This window comes from Gymnoscopelus microlampas (genome assembly GCF_963454915.1).
Source record: "Gymnoscopelus microlampas genome assembly, chromosome: 12".
Lineage (NCBI taxonomy): Eukaryota > Metazoa > Chordata > Actinopteri > Myctophiformes > Myctophidae > Gymnoscopelus > Gymnoscopelus microlampas.
Window position 1 is genome coordinate 44,170,626 of NC_139949.1, and position 19,886 is coordinate 44,190,511.

The window sequence follows — 19,886 nt, forward strand, 5'->3', positions numbered from 1 at the left end:
ACAAATAACCACATCATTTTTTAATATGAGATTTGGAGCTGAGCTGTGACTTTACAGTATGGAGAAAGTACAGTACAGCAGTCGGTGTGAAAGTAACTAAGTACATACACTCAAGTACGGTACTTAAGTCAAATGTTTGGGTATTTTTTACTTTACTAGAGTATTTCCAATTGTCTATACTTTTACTTCTACTCCACTACATCTCAGAGGCAAATATTGTACTTTTACTCCACTACAATTATTTGAAAACTTTAGTTACTAGTTACTTTGCAGATATAGATTATTACATTATAAAACACACATTAACCACTTCAGCCCTATTTTATCAAGGGCTCAAGCTCACAACGCGCCGCACCGCGGCGCGTTGTGAGCTTGTAGATCTGTTATTTTCAAACATTTTAGTACTTTTACTTTTGGTACTTTCTTTACTTTGGTACTTTTTTCATACCAATACCTTTGTACTTTCACTCAAAAAAATGTTGAATTCCAGACTTTCACTTGTACAAGAGTATTTCTACATTGCAGTATTGATACTTTTACTTAAAGTAAAACACCTCAGTACTTTTTCCACCACTGAAGTACAGTACAGTGTGCGTACAGCGGGCTGCAGAAGCAGTCGAATGTGAGTCTAATGTACAGGAGAGAACAAAAGCCTTAAGTTGATGAATGAGCCTCTGTTGTTACAGTAAGACTATGTATGTATTATATGTATGTCTGTCTGCCGGGTGTGTCTTACGTAGTTAAAACATGACCCACAAAGTGCTTCTCAGAGCCTTTTGCATTCGTGAAAAATATATATGTAGTTTCTTTTATCTTTACTTTTTCGGAATAACCTTTATTTCTATAATGTGAGTTAAATTAAAGCTACACTGTGTAACTGTGTTGTGTAATTGTTTTCCCGATCTGTATGGTAGAGTATGTTAAGCAAGGGATAATTGACGGGCCCAACAAACTATCATTACACCTGGATAAAACCGAATCCATTCTCTTTGGGTCTAGTAGTGTTAACCGTAACAAGGCTGAGAGCTTCACAATCAAAGCGGGTGACGATGTTATCACAAGAAAGGAGGAAATTACCTACCTGGGTTCCATCTTGGAGGCAAACCTCTCTGGTGATAAGATGGCAGAAAGAGTCATCAAAAAGGTCAATCAAAGAACACGTTTTCTGTACAGGATTAACTTTCTAGTCAGTAAAGATACCCTGAAGATCCTCGCAGGGGCTCTCATCCAAGGTCAATTCGACCATGCAATGCTTCTCATGGTACCACAACACCACTAAGGCCTTAAAAACAAGGCTCCAGACATCCCAAAACAAACTGGTAAGGCTACTTCTTGGCCTCAATCATACAACCCATCTAACCCCTGCTCACTTTGCTAGGGTTGGATGGCTCAGGGTTGAGGACAGAGTACAGCAACTTGCTTTGGGCCTGGTCTACAAGATTCGACACAACATTGGGATCCCCCTGTATTTGTCAAAATACTTCCAAAACGTAAATGAAGTCCACGGTCATCACACCAGAGGCAGCTCCACTGATCATGTTCAACCCAGATTTGGCACAAACAAAGGGAATTAACTCTTTCTCATGCTATACAACAAAAATGTGGAATGCCCTACCCAAAGGAGTAAAGGAGTGTAAAACCCTACTCACTTTCCAAACTGCCCTAAAGAATCACCTTCAGGAGGCTGCAATTCCAAACTGGCCCCTGTCAAAGACTTGAAAGTATTAGTATCAGTCGCTCGGAAAACAAGGAAGTGTTGATACAATAGAATACATTTTCGGTTACTGCATTGTATAGTGGTACTGTCTTTGGGTAAAAATTCTATTTCTCCCCAGAGCAAGCAGGCAGGCTCTTTTAGCTCACTGGTAAAAAATGTCATCACTGGCGCAGGAGACCCAGGTTCAAATCCCGGGTAGAACGTGAAAGTTACAGAGTGCAGCAGCTTTCTATGTACTTCATGTACGCAAAATAGAAAGAAATTGCTGATCTACAAGCACAGTAGCAAAACAATGCAACGCTTTGCAACACTTGCTTTTATATCGGCTATTTTCGAACACCTTTGACATGCTCAAAATAGGGACACCAGGTTGAAAGTCGTTAACATAAAACATCTCTGTCTCTCTCTCTCTCTCCCTGCAGTTCGTCAGGCAGAGCGGGCGAAGCCGGCGGCTCGGCGGCGCCAGGCCAGACCAAGCCCGGCGGGACGACCCACAAGATCTGCCTGGTGTGTTCTGACGAGGCGTCAGGGTGCCACTACGGCGTGGTGACCTGTGGCAGCTGCAAGGTGTTCTTCAAGAGGGCTGTGGAAGGTTGGTTAGATCCTCAACCTTTTTTCAGTTCAAGGAACCCCCAGTTTGATATGTACCCCAATAAGAGAAGATTTATATGGCTCTCTAGCAGTGATTCTCAACCATTTTAATTTCAAGGACCCCCAGTTTGACATGTATTAGTAGCCTGGTAAACCCTCCCTCCGGAAATCTCATTTCCATTCGATCTCAGGAAGGAGTCTGGCATGAACGCCCATTCTGCAATATTGGGGAGTTTCCAGCGAAATCAGGACCTAACCGCGCCTATCAGCGTCGTCGCTCATCGTTCTGTGATTGACAGCTTACGTTGGCCAATCAGGTGGCGAGTTTGAGTGAGCCCGAATGAAGCCGAGTGCAGCCTGAGAGCCGCCGACAAAAGACGAACGGCAGCCATTGTTATTTGTGCGAGTGCCTGCACTTCTTACTTTCGGTTTTAAAACGCTCTCAAACTTCTTTTTTGAGGCACGGAATTTACTATTAACATATCGTTTGGATAGAATTTAGTTGTTTAACTTCATATATGTGGTCAATTAATCATGACAGAGCCTATTTAAAAATATAAATTTAGAGAACCGGCAGGGGCGGGGAGTGACACGCATGTATCCCAATAAGGCAACCTATTTTCAGCATGGCCGTCCCAAAAGTCCCGTTGCGTCACATAGTCTGGAGCTCGTCAACATGAACTGCTGATTGGCTGAAGGGGAAAAACGATCATTGGTTGAAGGGGTTGTCAGTCAACGGTATTACTCCCGCCCAACTCCAGCCCACAGCCAATATTGCAGAATGAGCAATCATGCCAGACTCCTTCCTGAGATCGAATGGAAATGAGATTTCCGGAGGGAGGGTTTACCAGGCTAATGTATTAGGGCTACGGACCCCCATTTAATGGCATTTATACCTCTGGGACCCGAATTTATATTATAAAATCAACGTTAATTTAACTCTGAGAGTGTACAAATGGAACCAAATGGACCCGTTAGGGTCCATTTGGTTCCATTTGTACACTCTCAGAGTTACAGAACCATAAGGGTCCATTTGGTTCCTATCCATCATTTAGCTGGGGACCCCCTGGAACCGCCTCAAGTACCCCTGGGGGTCCCCGTACCCCACTTTGAGAACCAATGTATTAGACCACTGATTAGTCAGAAATGTAAACAGCATGAGGTACAGTAAGACATTCATGTTTGTTCTAAATGTGTGTGGTCCCAGATGATGGTTGCTCCCTCTAGTGTTGTGGCTTAACCTTTTTTCTATCGATTAGTCACCCCACGGAGATTTGAATTAACGGATATTTTTTTCGTTTTTGTTGCATTCCTAAGCCAATAATTTTATGACCAGCGGACCGGTATGCAGCGGTTCCGGTAGGGGACACAAACAAGACTCTTTGTGTATCCTACCGGAACTGCTGCCGGTCATCAAATTATTGGCTTAGGAATGCAACAAAAACAAAAAAAATATCCATGAATTCAAGTCCATGGGGTGACTAATAGATAGAAACATTTTTGGGGGTGAACTATCCCTTTAATGCTCGGGCAAGCAGCAAAAATGTTAAATACATAGCAGAAAACAGCCAATCTACAAGCTCACACAACGTGATGATGGCTATTTTCATAACCTTTTTTTTTTAAATGCAATGGTTTACATTAGAATGCAAATTCATGCACTTACACATTAGGAAATCATCTACGTTTATTGAAGTGTTGCCAGGAGCTGTCCCATATGCCTGATTTACTGCTATACCGCAATATCAGGGGGTTGAATGTTGTTCACACTCGCAGCCAGTCAGTATCTGAACTAAAACAGACATATTCACAGGGTGTGAGCCAGGATGGATCATGTGTTAGACCGGAGGGACAGGAGGGTGAATACAACCAGTTGTAAATCTCCGTCAGCTACAACTGATTTAACTGCGCTATCCAACGGAAGACATTGATGTCGTGGCGTGATTTTTATTACTGTGCCGTTGGCTGTTGGCCATTGGCTGTCATCAACAGACCACTGACACACACTTGTTTAATGCTATAGAGCAGTGGTTCTTAAAACGTTTTCATGCTAAGGACTAAGGACCCCCAAATTTATATATATGTATATATATTTATATGATATAATATATACAAGAAGAGAAGATTTATGTTAAAAGATAATAACACAAATTCAAACATTTTCAATATTCTTCAAATATAAGTTCAAATAAGAGTTGAGAGCTTGTAGATCGGCTATTTTCATCATACTTTTTGCACTATACTCTTTTGTCGATGTGTTGATATGGTATTTATTTAAAAAAAGAAAAATTAAACGATCATTCAATTGTAGACCACCGAAGTCTGACGTAATTTACGCATCCTTTGTTTGTCTACCTGGTTCGCAGTTTTCCACCCCCATTCTGAATCCCATAGACGTATTTAATATCGTGTCAAATAAGAACTGTGTTCCAAAAATAAACAAATGACCCCGGTGGTTTGACTCTTATGGATATGAAGCATCAACTGACGGTGAGAAAAAAATAATGTTACTTCCGCCGAATTAGTTAAATTTTCGCCAGAAACAGACTGTTTCAAATATATGTGACTGACTATCATAAACTATACAGAACCTCCTCCCTGACAATGACGCTGAGACAGTTTGTTTATTTTTGGACCACAATTCTTATATGAGACGATTCTAAGATGACCCAATGTTATTCTCCATAGCTAAATTACTTTACGAACCTGGGGATGGACGAGTGACGTCAGGACTTCGGTGGTCTATTGAATAAGTAAATAAGAAAACATTTTATAATCGACAGGTGGAGCCCTAACTGGACCGCAAGCAACGTTTTTTTGGCTTAGAGAGAACAAAGTTTGACAGAGTTTGGCTTTCGACACCAGTTTAGAACTTAAACTGTTTAGTTTTTAAATGTTTAATTTGACGTGGACACCACTAGACATTGGAGAATCACAAAGTCAGGCACCAGACTGAAAAAAAAGCACCCTCCAAGGTTTGAGGGATTAATACATGTACCTATATCACAAGTGAAATTTTTATGAATGTATTAATGTATTAAAGGTAGGGTAAGTGATATTTTTTGGTTAAAACAAAAAATATTTTGTTAAAAGGTTAAAATACTATATTCTGATAGTAATCATTGCTATAGAGTGTTTTTAGCGGCGCTAGCCGCTCTATACCTTTAGGTATAGAGCGGATATTATTAGTGGCGCTAGCCGCTCTATACCTTTAGGTATAGAGGATATTAGCCCTCTATACCTGGCTTTTGCGTCAACGTTCTGATTGGTCAGGCTCGCCAAGGTTCTGATTAGTCAGGTCCGTCAACGTCCTGATTGGTCAGGCTCGCCAAGGTTCTGATTGGTCAGGTGCGTCAACGTTCTGATTGGTCAGGCTCGCCAAGGTTCTGATTGGTCAGGTCCGTCAACGTTCTGATTGGTCAGGCTCGCCAAGGTTCTGATTGGTCAGGTCCGTCAACGTTCTGATTGGTCAGGCTCGCCAAGGTTCTGATTGGTCAGGTCCGTCAACGTTCTGATTGGTCAGGTCCGTCAACGTTCTGATTGGTCACTATTCATGACATCACTATGTTACTACCCACTCTATCAGCTATGACAGATCAGTTTTTGCCACTTACCTTGGAATGCATTTGGTGATTCGCTTCCAATGGCACTATTTAGTGCCACTGGAAGCCTTGAAATAAATTTACAGAGATTTAATATTGTTTCTCTAGTAGAAACACATATCTATGACAAAATATATCAAAGGCGCCGCTACCTTCACACAGGTGTGATTTTTTTTCAGTAACAGATGTCTCCCTGTCTCTCCAGCTCTTTAATAAACAGAAAATACATTTTTCGGTAGGTGTCAAAATCTCAGCCAATCAGGAGAAAGTGCCCATTTTTAAGCTTATTTTGTATAGTGTTCCAGTTCCTTTTTTTTCTGCTCATTTCTTAGTGTCATCACTTCCAATTCCACTTGTTTAATCTGTATCCTGATTAAGTTCTCTGTCCTGGTTGGATAAAAATGGAAATGAAACTGAAACTGAAAGGAAAATGCATTTTCTGTTTAATAAAGAGGGGGAGAGACAAGGAGACTCCTAATACCGAACAAAGACTCTATAGCAATGAGTACTATCACAATATAGAGCTATGTAACACTTATTTTAACCAAAGCAAATCACTTACCCTACCTTTAATTTGTTGTATCTGAGTAATACTTTCATACTCACCCACCCCCAGCTTTGATCAATTCTCCCCATGTTTCAAACAGATATATGGGGCAAAATGTATCTTCTGGAAAATCACATTAAGTTCCTTCCATTGTTATGGTTATATGCTACATCATTACACAATCCATACATAAAAATGCTGCCCTTTTTAGCGATGGATTGCGGCGTGCGGTGTTTACACAAGGCGCTAATCGAATGCACATATTCATGTGCACGCATTGTATATTAGGGCGCCACGGCGTTGTTACGCATCATGCGCCCTAGTAACAATGGTTAGCATAAGATTAGCTCTGGACGTTTTGTCCTGACGATCCTTATTCATTTGAATTGCATATGATTAGCCGTTGCACAACGGTGACAATAATGTCTTCATTTCATCTGCCTACTTAGAATGTCAAAGGAAAGCGGTCGATATTTCGTCCGAACGGTTTACAATGGATGCCCCTCCTGAACGCGTTTCAGGCTGAACCCTATATACAAGATACAATAATAATGGTAATATTAATAATAATGTGTTCCCCCCGCTCCTTAACCCTTTAAGACCTGAAGAAGCATCTGTCATTTTTTTATTTGAGCTAAAAAGCATTATTTTACACTTTGGGCTATTCAAAAATTGCAGATCTACAAGCTCGTAGCGCGCTATTTTTGAGAATTCAAGAAAATGTGTGCAAATCTTTGAATATATATATTTTTTAAAGCGAACATTTTTAACTCAAATCTTTGCTTCTGGGGGTCCCTGGAACAACATATTTTGAGATGGGGGTCCGTGGCCAAATACATATAATTTTTAGGGTCCTTGACATGAAAAAAGTTTGAGAACCACTGATTGTAGCAAAACATTTCTTTTCAAAAAACTATCTAAAATATGTATATTCAAAGATTTTTAGGAATTTTCACGATTTTTCAAAAAAATAGCAGATCTACAAGCTCATAGCGCGGCACTCGGTGCCGCGCTATGAGCTTGTAGATCTGCTATTTTTTTTGAATAGCCAAAAAAATCTTAAAATGACACACGGATGCGTTCCAGGTCTTAATGGGTTAAAATAGCCGCCGTCTATTGCACGTACGTTTTACCCCTCCTAACTAAATTATTAGCAGCGGGCGCTATTAACCCGTAAAAACCCGGAAAACATCATGTAATTTTAGATTTGAGCCAAAAAGCTTTGTTTTATACCGTGGCTATTCAAAAATAGCAGATAAATAAGCTCATATGAGCTTGTAGATCTGCTATTTATTTATTTTTATTTGAAAATGTGTGCAAATCTTTGAATCTATATATTTTTTTTACTCTACTACTTATATCTTTGCTTCTGGGGGTCCCTGGACCAAAATATTTTGAGATTGGAGGTCCGCGGCCAAATAAATGTAATTCTTTGGGGTCCTTGTCATGTAAAGGTTTGAGCACCTCTGATAATATAGCAACAGACGTTTTTTAGAAAACTGTTAGGATTTATAAGACATTTGTAGAAAGATTTAAGTTACAAATGTTCGCTTAAAAACATAGATACATATTCAAAGATTTACACAAATTTTCAAGATTTTTCAAAAAAAATCCAGATCTACAAGCTCATAGCGGCTAGCGGGGCACTCTGTGCCGCACTATGAGCTTGTAGATCTGCTATTTTTAGGGTTAGGTAATCTATAAGTGACGCGCATGAAAGTATCTTGAGACAACTTGTTGTGATTTGACACTTTAATAAAAATGTAATTGAATTAACTGCTATCCAGCCCAACCACAGCCAAGGGAACGGGCTCGGCAGAATCAGCATTAACCCATTAAAGACCTGAGGGACGATTCTAAAAATGCCGTCTAAATCTGTAGTACTCACACCTTCAAGATTTTTCAAAAATGTTCAAAAATAGCCAATGCAAAAATCTAAAATGACATGCTTTCCCGGTTTTATTGAGTTAAGAACTTGCTCACAAGTCACAAGCTCGTACATCTGCTAATTTAAAAAAATTGTACACGGCCAAAATAGAGATAGATTATGAATTGATTATTTCAGGAAATTATGCTACGTCCTACCGGGGAAACTCCCCCCTGAATTAAGAAGCGGCTTGCTAACTCCTCGTGCATTGAAGGAAGCATGAGCTCAGTTCTGGGCTCTCCCCAGGCTGGCAGAGGGAGAGTAGCGCCCAGGATTACATAAGCAATTGGCACTGGGTGGGGAAAAAAAGGGTTACAAAATCGTGTTACAAAAAACTTAAGTATCTAAAGTATCTAGGTGTATTCTTACATGTATGTATGTATGTATATACATCCTATAACCTCATCTCCGGTTGCCCTACCTGTCACCTTATAGTGGCAGCAGAAAGTGACACAGAGAGGGCCATGAAAAGAAAGGTAAAACCATCAGTGACTGTATATTACAATGTCACAATCACTTTCCCCTTGGGGGAATACAACACCCGTAGGTAGCCATATAGCTGATAGAGGTATATTGTTAATGTGTATGGGTCGTAAGGCAACCTGGCTTTGTGCCGTGTTTCGTTTCACCTTACATCTAATGTCATGAGAAAGCTGAGAGAGAACAGAGAGAGAGAGAGAGAGAGAGAGAGAAAAAAGAAGGTCAACCCTGTAGACCCGCCGGGGTTGGGGGTGAGCGCGACCACGCAACCTCTACGAACGCCATTAGTTCTCAAAGTGAGGTCCCGGGGGGGGAGTCTGTGTACTTACAAAGTCATGACAATGTGCGGTGTGCCGCGTTCATACAGTATGCCATAGCAGCGTGTCAAGAAAGTATAGAGAAAGTAGTAGTTTGAGTGTCTGAGGCCTTCCTGCCGTGCATTTCTTCTCTCTCTCTCTCTCTCTCTCTCTCTCTCTCTCTCTCTCTGCCCTTCTACATCAGTGGTTCTCAAAGTAAGGTCCAGGGACCCTCAGGAGTTCCTTGAGGGGGGGGGGGTTCCAAATAGACCCTCACAGCTCTGTAAGGGTCCATTAGATTTTTCTCCACTTTAAAATAAAAAAACAAAAAAAACACTGCCCTGCGTCTCCGTTCTCTCTGTTCTGTTCTCTCTCTCTCTCTCTCTCTCTCTCTCTCTCTCTCTCTCTCTCTCTCTCTCTCTCTCTCTGTCTCTCTCTCATGTCTCCAGGATGTAGTATAGTTCTGAGACATTCCATTGGCTGGAACACAGAGCATATGGTCGGGGCTGTGAGGCATGAAAACCTCCTATCTCCATATTTCACCTTTTTTATGTGTTTTTTTCTTTTCATAAATAATAAACGCCTCACTTCATCACACAAGAGTGTCGCACAAAAGTAGTGAAAATAGCAGATCTACAAGCTCACAACGCCTCGCATTCGCGAGGCGTTGTGAGCTTATAGATCTGCTATTTTCACTACTTTAAATCATAAAAAATGATAATAAAAAGGGAACGGTTTTTGGAGGTTTCTACCCAGTGATGATAAGCAGCTGGCACTGCCAGGTAGACAGGCCTCCTGAGCCACTGGATTTACATGCTAATTAGCAGTGGTGGAAAGTAACTAAGTACATTTACTCAAGTACAATTTTGAGGTATTTTTTTTTTTTTTACTTTTACTTCTACTCCACTACATCTCACAGGCAAATATTGTACTTTTACTCTACTGCAGTTATTTGAAAACCTTAGTTACTAGTTACTTTGCAGATATACATTATTATTACATTATAAAACATACATTAACCACTTTAGCCCTATTCTATACCTAGGCTATTTGAAAACAGCAGATCTACAAGCTCATGATGCGACGCGTTGTGAGCTTGTAGATCTGCCGTTTTCAAACATTTTAGTACTTTTACTTTTGGTACTTTTAAGTACATTTTAATACCAATACTTTTGTACTTTTACTCAAGTAAATTTTGAATTCCGGACTTTCATTCGTGACAGATTACTTCTACATTGCAGTATTGATACTTTTACTTAAGTAAAACATTTGAGTACCTTTTTTTCCACCACTGCTTATTAGTGGCACGTCTCACACGTCAAACGCACAGCTCTTTTTCTGGTGGAGCCGCACCCCGACGACACATTTTGAGAGCCGACGCGAAAAGCGAGACCGCCCTCTGTATACTGTCCCAGTGGGTCTCAACCTGTGGGGCGGGGGAGCCTGCTTGTGTCGGGGCCACGAGGATGTTTGAAGTGGGCCCTCATATAATTGGCAAAAACACAAAGAAAGAAACACAAAGAAACACAATGATAATATAGAATAAGTGAGTTTTCATTGGGATACCAATGAATAGGAATTAGCCAATCAGCTGGCTGCACACGACCACAACTCAAACCACTTTTTTTTTTTACCCATTCAATCCGGGAATGCATACCGTGTCATTGATTTTTTTTTTTTAGCTATAACCATTTTTTAATACTTTGGCTATTCAAAAATAGCAGATCTACAAGCTCATAGCACAGCACCAAGTGCCACCCTATGAGCTTGTAGATCTGCTATATATATTTATTTTCTTTAAGTCATGTCAAGGACCACCCAAAACTATATGTATTTGTCTGCCGAACCACCACCATCTCAAAATACTTTATACAGATGCAAAGATTGAGTAAAAAATGTATATACAGTATATATATATTCAAAGATTTGCACACATTTTCACAATTCTTTAAAAAAAAATAGCAGATATACAAGCTCATAGCGCGGCACTCGGTGCAGCGCTATGAGCTTGTATATCTGCTATTTTTGAATAGCCAAATAAATGTAAAAATGACACAGATGCGTTCCCGGATCGAATGGGTTGAACCAAATCATTCAAAGAGGCTTTAGAATTACAGTATATATGCAATTAGTAGATAAACACATCGAAGCAGTTTGACTTGGCGGGTTGGCTCTCTGTGATCATTAAAACATATGGATGCAGACAAGTAATACAAATGTAATGTAGAATCAATAGAAATAAGCAACGGCGTCTGTCGACAGTGAATGTATGTAGTCGACATTGTCTCTCTACAAAGAGCCTGTCTTGTTAAGTGTTGTTATGGCATGCTATATGGATCCCATTTTTGACGAGAAATTCTGACAGAAATGCCACAAAAAGCTGGGATTGGGTGTGAACAATAAGTTATCTATACACAACAGCATCGATCAATAGTTCTCTCATTGAGGAGCATACTATGGCGGCAGTCTTTTTAAGTGGGTTTAATCCCAATCAATCCCCGGGAACACATCTTGTGTCATTTTAGATGTATTTGGCTATTCAAAAATAGCAGATCTACAAGCTCATAGCGCGGCACCGAGTGCCGCGCTATGAGCTTGTATATCTGCTATTTTTTTTAGGTCTTTATTAAAGGGTTAAGGTCTGACAACGTTGAATCACAGCAGCTTTTCAGGGGAAGCTGTGGGAAATGCCCATGCAAAGTGAAACCATTGTTCAAAAAGTGAAGTGTCGTCATAATGCGTTTTGGTTTGACGAGCTGTTTTTTAGTGCTGAGAAAAAAAAGAAGTTATATCTGTTATTTTTTGTCTTTCTATCCCTCCTCTCCCCCCCCCCCCCATCACCCCATCTATTCTCTGGTTGTTGTCTCAAGGATGGAGAGCGCGACAAAGCACAGATGGTAAATAAACGCACCTTTAATAATGATGATGATGATGCTGATGCTGATGATGCTGATCGCTTTTTTTCTGCTTTTTTTCCACCCACATGTTCCAATGTATAAATCTTATCCCTGACACTGGGAAAATCTGACCCAGTCGGGACTTAATAGGCTAGCCAATCACAGCTTCTCTCTCTCTCTTCTGTTGGTCCAATGCATGCTTGTTTGGTCCCACGGTCCGAGAGATCCAACTCACTGTGGTTGGTGGTTCTTTTAACCCATTAATACCTGGAACGCATCTGTGTCACTTTAGATTCCTTTGACTATTCAAATTTTTTTGAAAAATCGTGAAAACATTTTTTTTATATTTTTTTCAAAAAACTGTTAGGATTTAGATTTTTTTAAGAATCGCCTCAGGTCTTAATGGGTTAATCTCCACCAAATAACATTCCCAGCAGCCTCTTGGTTTGACCCGCCGTCCACCGCCACGCCCGCACCGACCTCGGCCCCCGGATGACTTTTTAAAAAAAAACATTTGAACCCTAGCGTCCCTATTTCTAACAATCGGTGAAAATAGGCGATCTACAAGTTCGTAACGCGACCCGTTGCGAGCTTGTAGATCAGCTTATTTTTCGGCAAAGAGATTTGGTCTAGAGTCTAGACTAGACGAGGGAGAAAAGGAGAGGACCTCGTATATCGTCTCTGTCGGGTGGAAACCTCATTATGTCCGTAACGTACTTACTTTTCAGCATTCAAATTAAAAAATAACAAAAGTAGCAGATCTACAAGCCCGAAACGCGGCCGCGTTTCGAGCTTGTGGATCTCCTATTTTTGCTACTTTTGTGCGATACTGTAGAACAGTGGTTCTCAAACTTTTTCATGTCAATGACCCCCAAATTGACACTTATTAGCCCGCGGACCCCCATTTCAAAAGATATGCCAGGGACCCCCATAAGAGAAGATTTTTTTACGGCTCTAACAGTGATTCTCAACCATCATTTCAAGGACCCCCAGTTTGACATGCATTAGGGCTACAGACCCCCATTTAATGGCATTTCTATCACTTGGACCGCAATTTATATTGTAAAATCTATGTCAATTTAACTCTGAGAGTGTACAAATTTGTACACTCTCAGAGTTACAGACCCATAAGGGTTGATTTGGTGCCTAATCTATCATTTAGCTGGGGACGCCCTGGAACTCCCTCAAGGACCCCTGGGGGTCCCCGGACCCCACTTTGAGAACCAATGCTGTAGTATGATCAAGTAGGGTGTTAAATACGGTGTTAAATACTTTAAATACGGTTATCTCCGTATTTCAAGTTAAAATACGGAGATAGGAGGTTTCTGCTCTGACACAACGATACCCCTGGGGGACTCCCATCAACTTACCCCGTTCACACTGATAACATTTTCGGCCAATATGCTGGTATAATAATTGTTTTGGCGTCATGTGTGAACGCGTGCCGATCTTGAAAGTACAGACACTTAAAAGCGGTTAAAATACACATTCATCCACTCAAAGCCCTCTTTTTTTTAAACGATAATCATAACCTCTTCCTGGTTCTTAATAGGCTCTATGCACAGCAGCCATTTTGGAGAAAAATTGGGCCTCTTCTTACTTCCTTCACAGGTGTTACCAATGATACTAATGAAGGCTCTGTTCCATTCTGGTCAAACAGAGTCAGGGTGCTGATATTGTGCATGTTGGCTCACTAGAAATACTAGTGGGTCTCAAAGTGTGGTCCAGGGACCCTCATGGTTCCTTGAGAGGGTGTAACTCTGAGAGTGTACAAATGGAACCAAATGGACCCTCCCGGGTCCATTTGGTTCCATTTGTACACTCTCAGAGTTATGGGGGTCATTGAAATTAAAAAGTTTGAGAACCACTGTGCTACACTAAATGGAACAGAGCCTTCATTAGTGTCATTGGTAACACCTGTGAAGGAAGCAAGGAAGGGGCCCAATTTCTGTCCAATATGGTTGCTGTGCATAGAGCCTATTGGACCAACTCTTTTGCACCTGATCCACATTTAACCCGCTTCGAGCTGAGCACCCGTTAACAATCACCCTCTCTCTCTCTCACTTGATTATCGTGTGTTATGTTAATGCATACTATCATTACTGTTTGTTGACTGTTAGTTAATGCACATTATGTACTGTACTGGGTGTTTCTGTTGCTGCTTCTACTAAATAAAGGGCCTGTGTCCATCAAGACGCTAAATTTTTTTTCCTGAGCGCAGCAGCGTATATTTTTTATCGTTTAGAACGGGAACACCGCGTTCTTTTGGAATCCCAGAAGTTTACGCTACGTTTTCACGTTTGGAGTTTTTCATCTGCTTGCCGGGAGTAGAAACATTTCCAACTCTGGGTGTTTGGACGCATTTTATAAGGCGAGCACCTTTTGCGTTTTCAGCTGCGAAGAATCACGTTGGTGGACACACAGCCCAAATGCAACGCAGCTGGAGACCCTTGATCATGTTCACATGGCGGCCATTTTGAACTTACATCACGCTCAGAGTTCCCCACCCTCGAGCGTGGCCTAATGCCGCCATGTGAAAATGGTTAGCGCAGGCACCATGACATGCTCGTTTTGTGCCTACAGTGGGGTCTCTCACTTTAACGCTAATAGCCGGTTTAATTGTGTCTGTCTAGGAGAGTGCTGCAAAAAAATGATGTTTGCCTGCATAGTGCATATACTTGAATGTGAAAGTATGTGTGTTCCAAGAACTGCTGCGGTGCATTACCCAAAAATGTAATAATAATCAGTAGGGATGCACCGATATGTTTTGGTCGCTTATCGGTATCGGCCACTAGACAGTGGTCGATGTTTATCTGCTGTTGTGACGCATTCATTTTGCACCGTGGTTGGTATTCTGCAGCTTATCTTGCTTTTTTTTAATGAAGATTTTATTTGTTTTCCAGGGAAATGAATAACGGCAACCAAAAAAACACCAACAAAACATAACAATTTGGCCCAGAATTTCCATATTGGTGCATTGTGTTAAAGATACATTTTTATGTTTCAAATTCATTTAAAAAAAAAAGCCAAAGTGGTTAAACTGATTTTGATGCTATATTAACACATTTAGCTGGGGACCCCCTGGAACCTAGTAAAACATTCAAAAACATCAAAAGTAGCAGATCCACAAGCTCAAAACGCGTCGCTTCGCGCCACTTGTAGATCTGCTACTTTTTGATGCTTTTGTGTGACGCTGTAGTATGATCAAGTAGGGTGTTAATTTACAAAAAAACAAAGTTAAAATATGGAGATAAAAAGGTTTCTTCCCGACAGCAACGATATGCAATGTGATAGATTGGCCCTTTTCAGCATTGCAGAAAGTGGGTTCACATTTGGTTAACCCATTGCCACAGATGGCATGTCTGTGCTAACTCCTTATTAATTAATTCTAATGCCGGGGACAATAAAGGGCCAGTAGTAAGGCCTAAAATTCCACATGCTACTGCGAGAATGCTACTACTGTGCCGTGCATGCATGAACATGCATTACATGCACCCAGTGAACCCTGCTAGCACAGTAAATCACTGTTTCCCTCTGATTCCCATTTTACAGCTGGAGTTTTTTTTTCTTTCTCTCCCCATGGGAACCCAAACGTACACAAATCCATTATGAAATCAAATCAACCCAATTTCGGAAATAGCAGAAATACTGTAGGCGATCTACAAGCTCACAACGTGTTCTCATGCAACGTACAGTCACATGAGCTTGTAGATCTGCCACTTTTCTTTTTATGGATTTGTATTTTATTTGAACTCAACAGTATTTTGAAAAACGTATGTTTCTATATCAGTGGTGCTCAATCTTTTTCATGTCAAGGACCCCCAAAATTATATTCATTTGGCCGCGGACCCCCATCAAAACATTTTGTTCCAGGGACCCCCCAGAAGCAAAGATTTTAGTTAAAAATGTTCGCTTTAAAAATGTATATATTCAGAAGATTTGCACGCATTTTCACGATTTTTCAAAAATAGCAGATCTACAAGCTCGTAGCGCGGCACTCGGTGCCGCGCTACGAGCTTGTATATCTGCTATTTTTGAATAGCCAAAGTGTAAAATAATGCTTTTTAGCTCAAATCTAAAAATGACACAATTCCAGGTCTTTAAAAAAAAATCTTTTTAAATAATGTATTGGAGGTAACCCCCCCAAAAAAGGATATTTACTCGCAAACCCCCAAAAAGTGGGGTCTGCGACTCAAAAAAACATGTTCCCAGCCCATTGTTTTGGGACCCACAGGATAGAACGAACCCGGTGAACCCGGTACAGTAAATTACAGCTGTCACGTTACAGTAGAGAAATTGTGCTAATGATAGTCAGCAGTGTGACCTCCGGGCACTGCGCCAGCGGCACAGATAACTGGAAAATCCGGCGTGGCACCCGAGTATATACTGTATACACCAGCACAGTCTTGCCAAACGGCACTGGCCTGTCGCAAGCAGCAGATGTAGGGCTGGGTTTGTGTGTGTGTGTGTGTGTGTGTGGGGGGGGGGGGGGGGGGGGGGTTTGCTATAGCTTTTCCTTCTACAGCTCTATGGCAATCGGCCATAAATTTCCCGCGCCGTTCGTTTTTTTTTTGTGTGTGAGAGACTTAAAATGGCTCCATTCAACATGTGACTGTAAAGTCTGAACCGGCGTGAACCCGAGCGTCCCCGTCCAGGGTTCAGGGTGTGTGTCATCGTTGCTGTCGTCGGGCAGTATAACTCTGGAGTCTGGAGTCTCCCGTCCAGGACAGGCTTCAGACGCGCCTCCTCAGTACACTTGGCTTTAGATCTGAACCCATATTTTTCTTTTTTTAATTAACGCAGTACTTGATCATACTACAGCGTCACACTAGTATCAAAGTTTTGCTTTTTTTTTTTTTTTTTTTTTAATCCTTAAAAGTCACAGTTTTGGACATAATGAGGCGATCTCGTTTTTGCATTCAGCCATGCACACGTGCACATATACGTGCACGCTCGCGGTCGACGAATGAAATAACCTCTGAAGGCCTAATAATTCATATATATCACGTTTTATTCTCTATAATAACACACTATAATACTATTAATATATTATTGTTATTGTTATTATTAACCCATTCAATCCAGGAACGCATCTGTGTCCTTTTAGATTTTAGCTGTAGCCATTGTTTTATACTTTGGCTATAAAAAAAATAGCAGATCTACAAGCTCATAACGCGGCACCGAGTGCCGCGTTATGAGCTTGTAGATCTGCTATTTTTGAAAAATCATGAAAATGTGTCCAAATCTTTGAATATATATATTTTTAAAAGCGAATATTTGTAACAGAAATCCTTGCTTATGGGGGTGAGCCCGGAACAAAATATCTTGAGATGGGGGTCCGCGACCGAATACATATAATTTTGGGGGTCCTTGACATGAAAAAGTTTGAGAACCACTGATTATTGTAGCAACCTACGGTTTTCAGAAAACGGTTAGAAGACATTTGTAGATGCGTTAACCAGATCGAATGGCTTAACAAAGGGCCAATACATGCGTCCACACAACTAGCATTCAGCAACACTGGGCGTAATTGAAGTAACCGATTAAATGGGATTAAATTGGTGCACGCTGTTCTTCTGTAAGGACAGCGTGCTCCCTGCGTAGATGATGAGTTTGTCAAAGGTTAACCTTATTGTATCAGGTCGTTGGCACCAGCCAACAGTCCACAGCAGCAGCTGTGGGATTCTTTCAATGTCCACTTTATTATGGCCAGTGTGTCAACACAAACATACAGTACATACAGATACACTGCTCGCCATGCCTTAAGGTAGTAGAATCCCAATGTACACATAGACACGGAAATAAGATGTTAGACTCAAGTTAGTGGGGGGTTCAGAGCACTGTCACCAGTGGTGGACTAACTGAGCTGTGTATTAGCCCATTGAGACCTGAAGCCGATTCTACATGTCTCCTAAATCTCAACAGTTTTCAGAAAAATGTATGTTTCTATATCAGTGGAGTGGTGCTCAATCTTTTTCATGTCAAGGACCCCCAAAATTATATGTATTTGGCCGCCGACCCCCATCAAAATATTTTGTTCCAGGGACCCCCAGAAGCAACGATTTGAGTTAAAAATGTTCGCTTTAAAAATATATATATTCAAAGATTTGCACACATTTTCACGATTTTTCAAAAATAGCCCAAAGTGTAAAATAATCATCAAATCTAAAAATCACACAGTTCCAGGTCTTAATGGGTTAGACCAGTGCAAATTATTTTGGGGATGATTAGCTTAATGTGAAACATTGTTTTCTCACTCAACAGTAAACAAACCAACAGTATAAGTGTATACAGGGTATCTGCACATTTCTAAAGTTACAATTTAATGTCCTTTAGGACCTTTTTAATACCAAATTGGCCAAATTGTCAGATATTACGTAAGAGGCAAACATTGTGAAAGTAGCCTCATCTACAAGCTTGTAGCTTGTAGATGGGCTATTTTCACAATATTTATCTGTGGAACCAAGGCAAACTAAATGTAATAACTACAATTCCAAGTGCTTGGGATCCCCAGTTGAAATTATGATTATTTTCTTGGGGTCACGGCCTGAAAAGTTTGGGAACCCTTGTTTTAGACCAGTAGTGGTTCTCAAACTTTTCCATGTCATAAGGACCCCCAAATTGATATGTATTTGGCACAAAGGTAGAATATGGAGATAAGAGTTTTACGCCTGACGAGCGACGCCATGTTCTCTCATACTAGAGCCGCTCGTTTTGCCTGAATAATTAAAAAAAAAACGAGCGTTGCTACCGTGAACAACAACAAGACCTTTTAAGGTAGCCTTGGTTTGTACAGTCTCACCGTAGGCTCCTACAGAGGAAACATTATCTGAACCACTTAAACCACTACACTAGGTTGGCTTGGGTCAGTGGAGCCTATTATGACAGGCAGACAATTGGGACACTGTGTTTTATTTACCCACTTGAGCCCCAGCATCCATGTGGTTGCTGTCGGACAGAAACCTCTTATCTCCACATCTTAACCCCCAAAAAAAACTATGTTTCTATATCAGTGGTGCTCAAGCCTTTTCATGTCAAGGACCCCCAGAATTATATGTATTTGGCCACCGACTCCCAGCTTAAAATATTTTCCAGGGACCCCCCAGAAGCAAAGTTTTGAGTTAAAAATGTTCGCCTTAAAAGAATATAAATATATTAATTTGTACACATTTTCTTGCTTTTTCAAAAATAGCAGATATACAAGCTCGTAGCGTGGCACTCGTGCCGCGCTATGAGCTTGTATATCTGCTATTTTTGAATAGCCAAAGTGTAAAATAATGCTTTTTAACTCAAATCAAAAGGTGACACAGATGCGTTCCAGGTCTTAATGGGTTAACTTTTTGTGTTTTTTTTTTGTAAATTAGCGATTTTAACGATAAATCATTTCATTTAGTGCTCATCTAAATGAAGTGGGATTCATTTAATTAATAATGACGGAAACTGGCTCATGTAACCACAAACTCTTATCTCCATATTCTAACTTTTTGTGTTTTTTCGTAAATTAACGTCCTACTTGATCACAGTACAGCAGGGGTCTTCAACCTTTTCAGGCCAAGGACCCCTTGGCTGAGAGAGAGAGAGAGAAAGCAGGGACCCCCCATTATATATTGTATAAAGTATTTTTTATTTTTCATAGATTTCATAGGCTATTCATAGACTTGTTTCACAACACTATCATGTTGGATTCATGTTAATGTGTATTTCCAGACATTTAACTATGCTCTAAAAACAATACTTAGTAAACCTGACCTTTCACTCTGTACTTTCTGTACTTTCACTCTTTTTCCCCCCTATACCGAACCACTTTGCCGAAAATAGCAGATCTACAA

General features: G+C 40.7%; 1 protein-coding gene across 1 annotated transcript in view; it reads left to right on the plus strand.

Annotated features, from left to right (window-relative positions):
- The window catches only part of LOC311056651 (glucocorticoid receptor-like), a 134,754-nt gene that overhangs the window by 86,038 nt on the left and 28,830 nt on the right, over positions 1-19,886 (plus strand). Inside the window, exons 3-4 of the mRNA XM_084073442.1 lie at positions 2,140-2,309; positions 12,031-12,057. Of these exons, the coding sequence (XP_083929568.1) occupies positions 2,140-2,309; positions 12,031-12,057 (197 nt within the window). The remainder of the gene's footprint in view (positions 1-2,139; positions 2,310-12,030; positions 12,058-19,886) is intronic.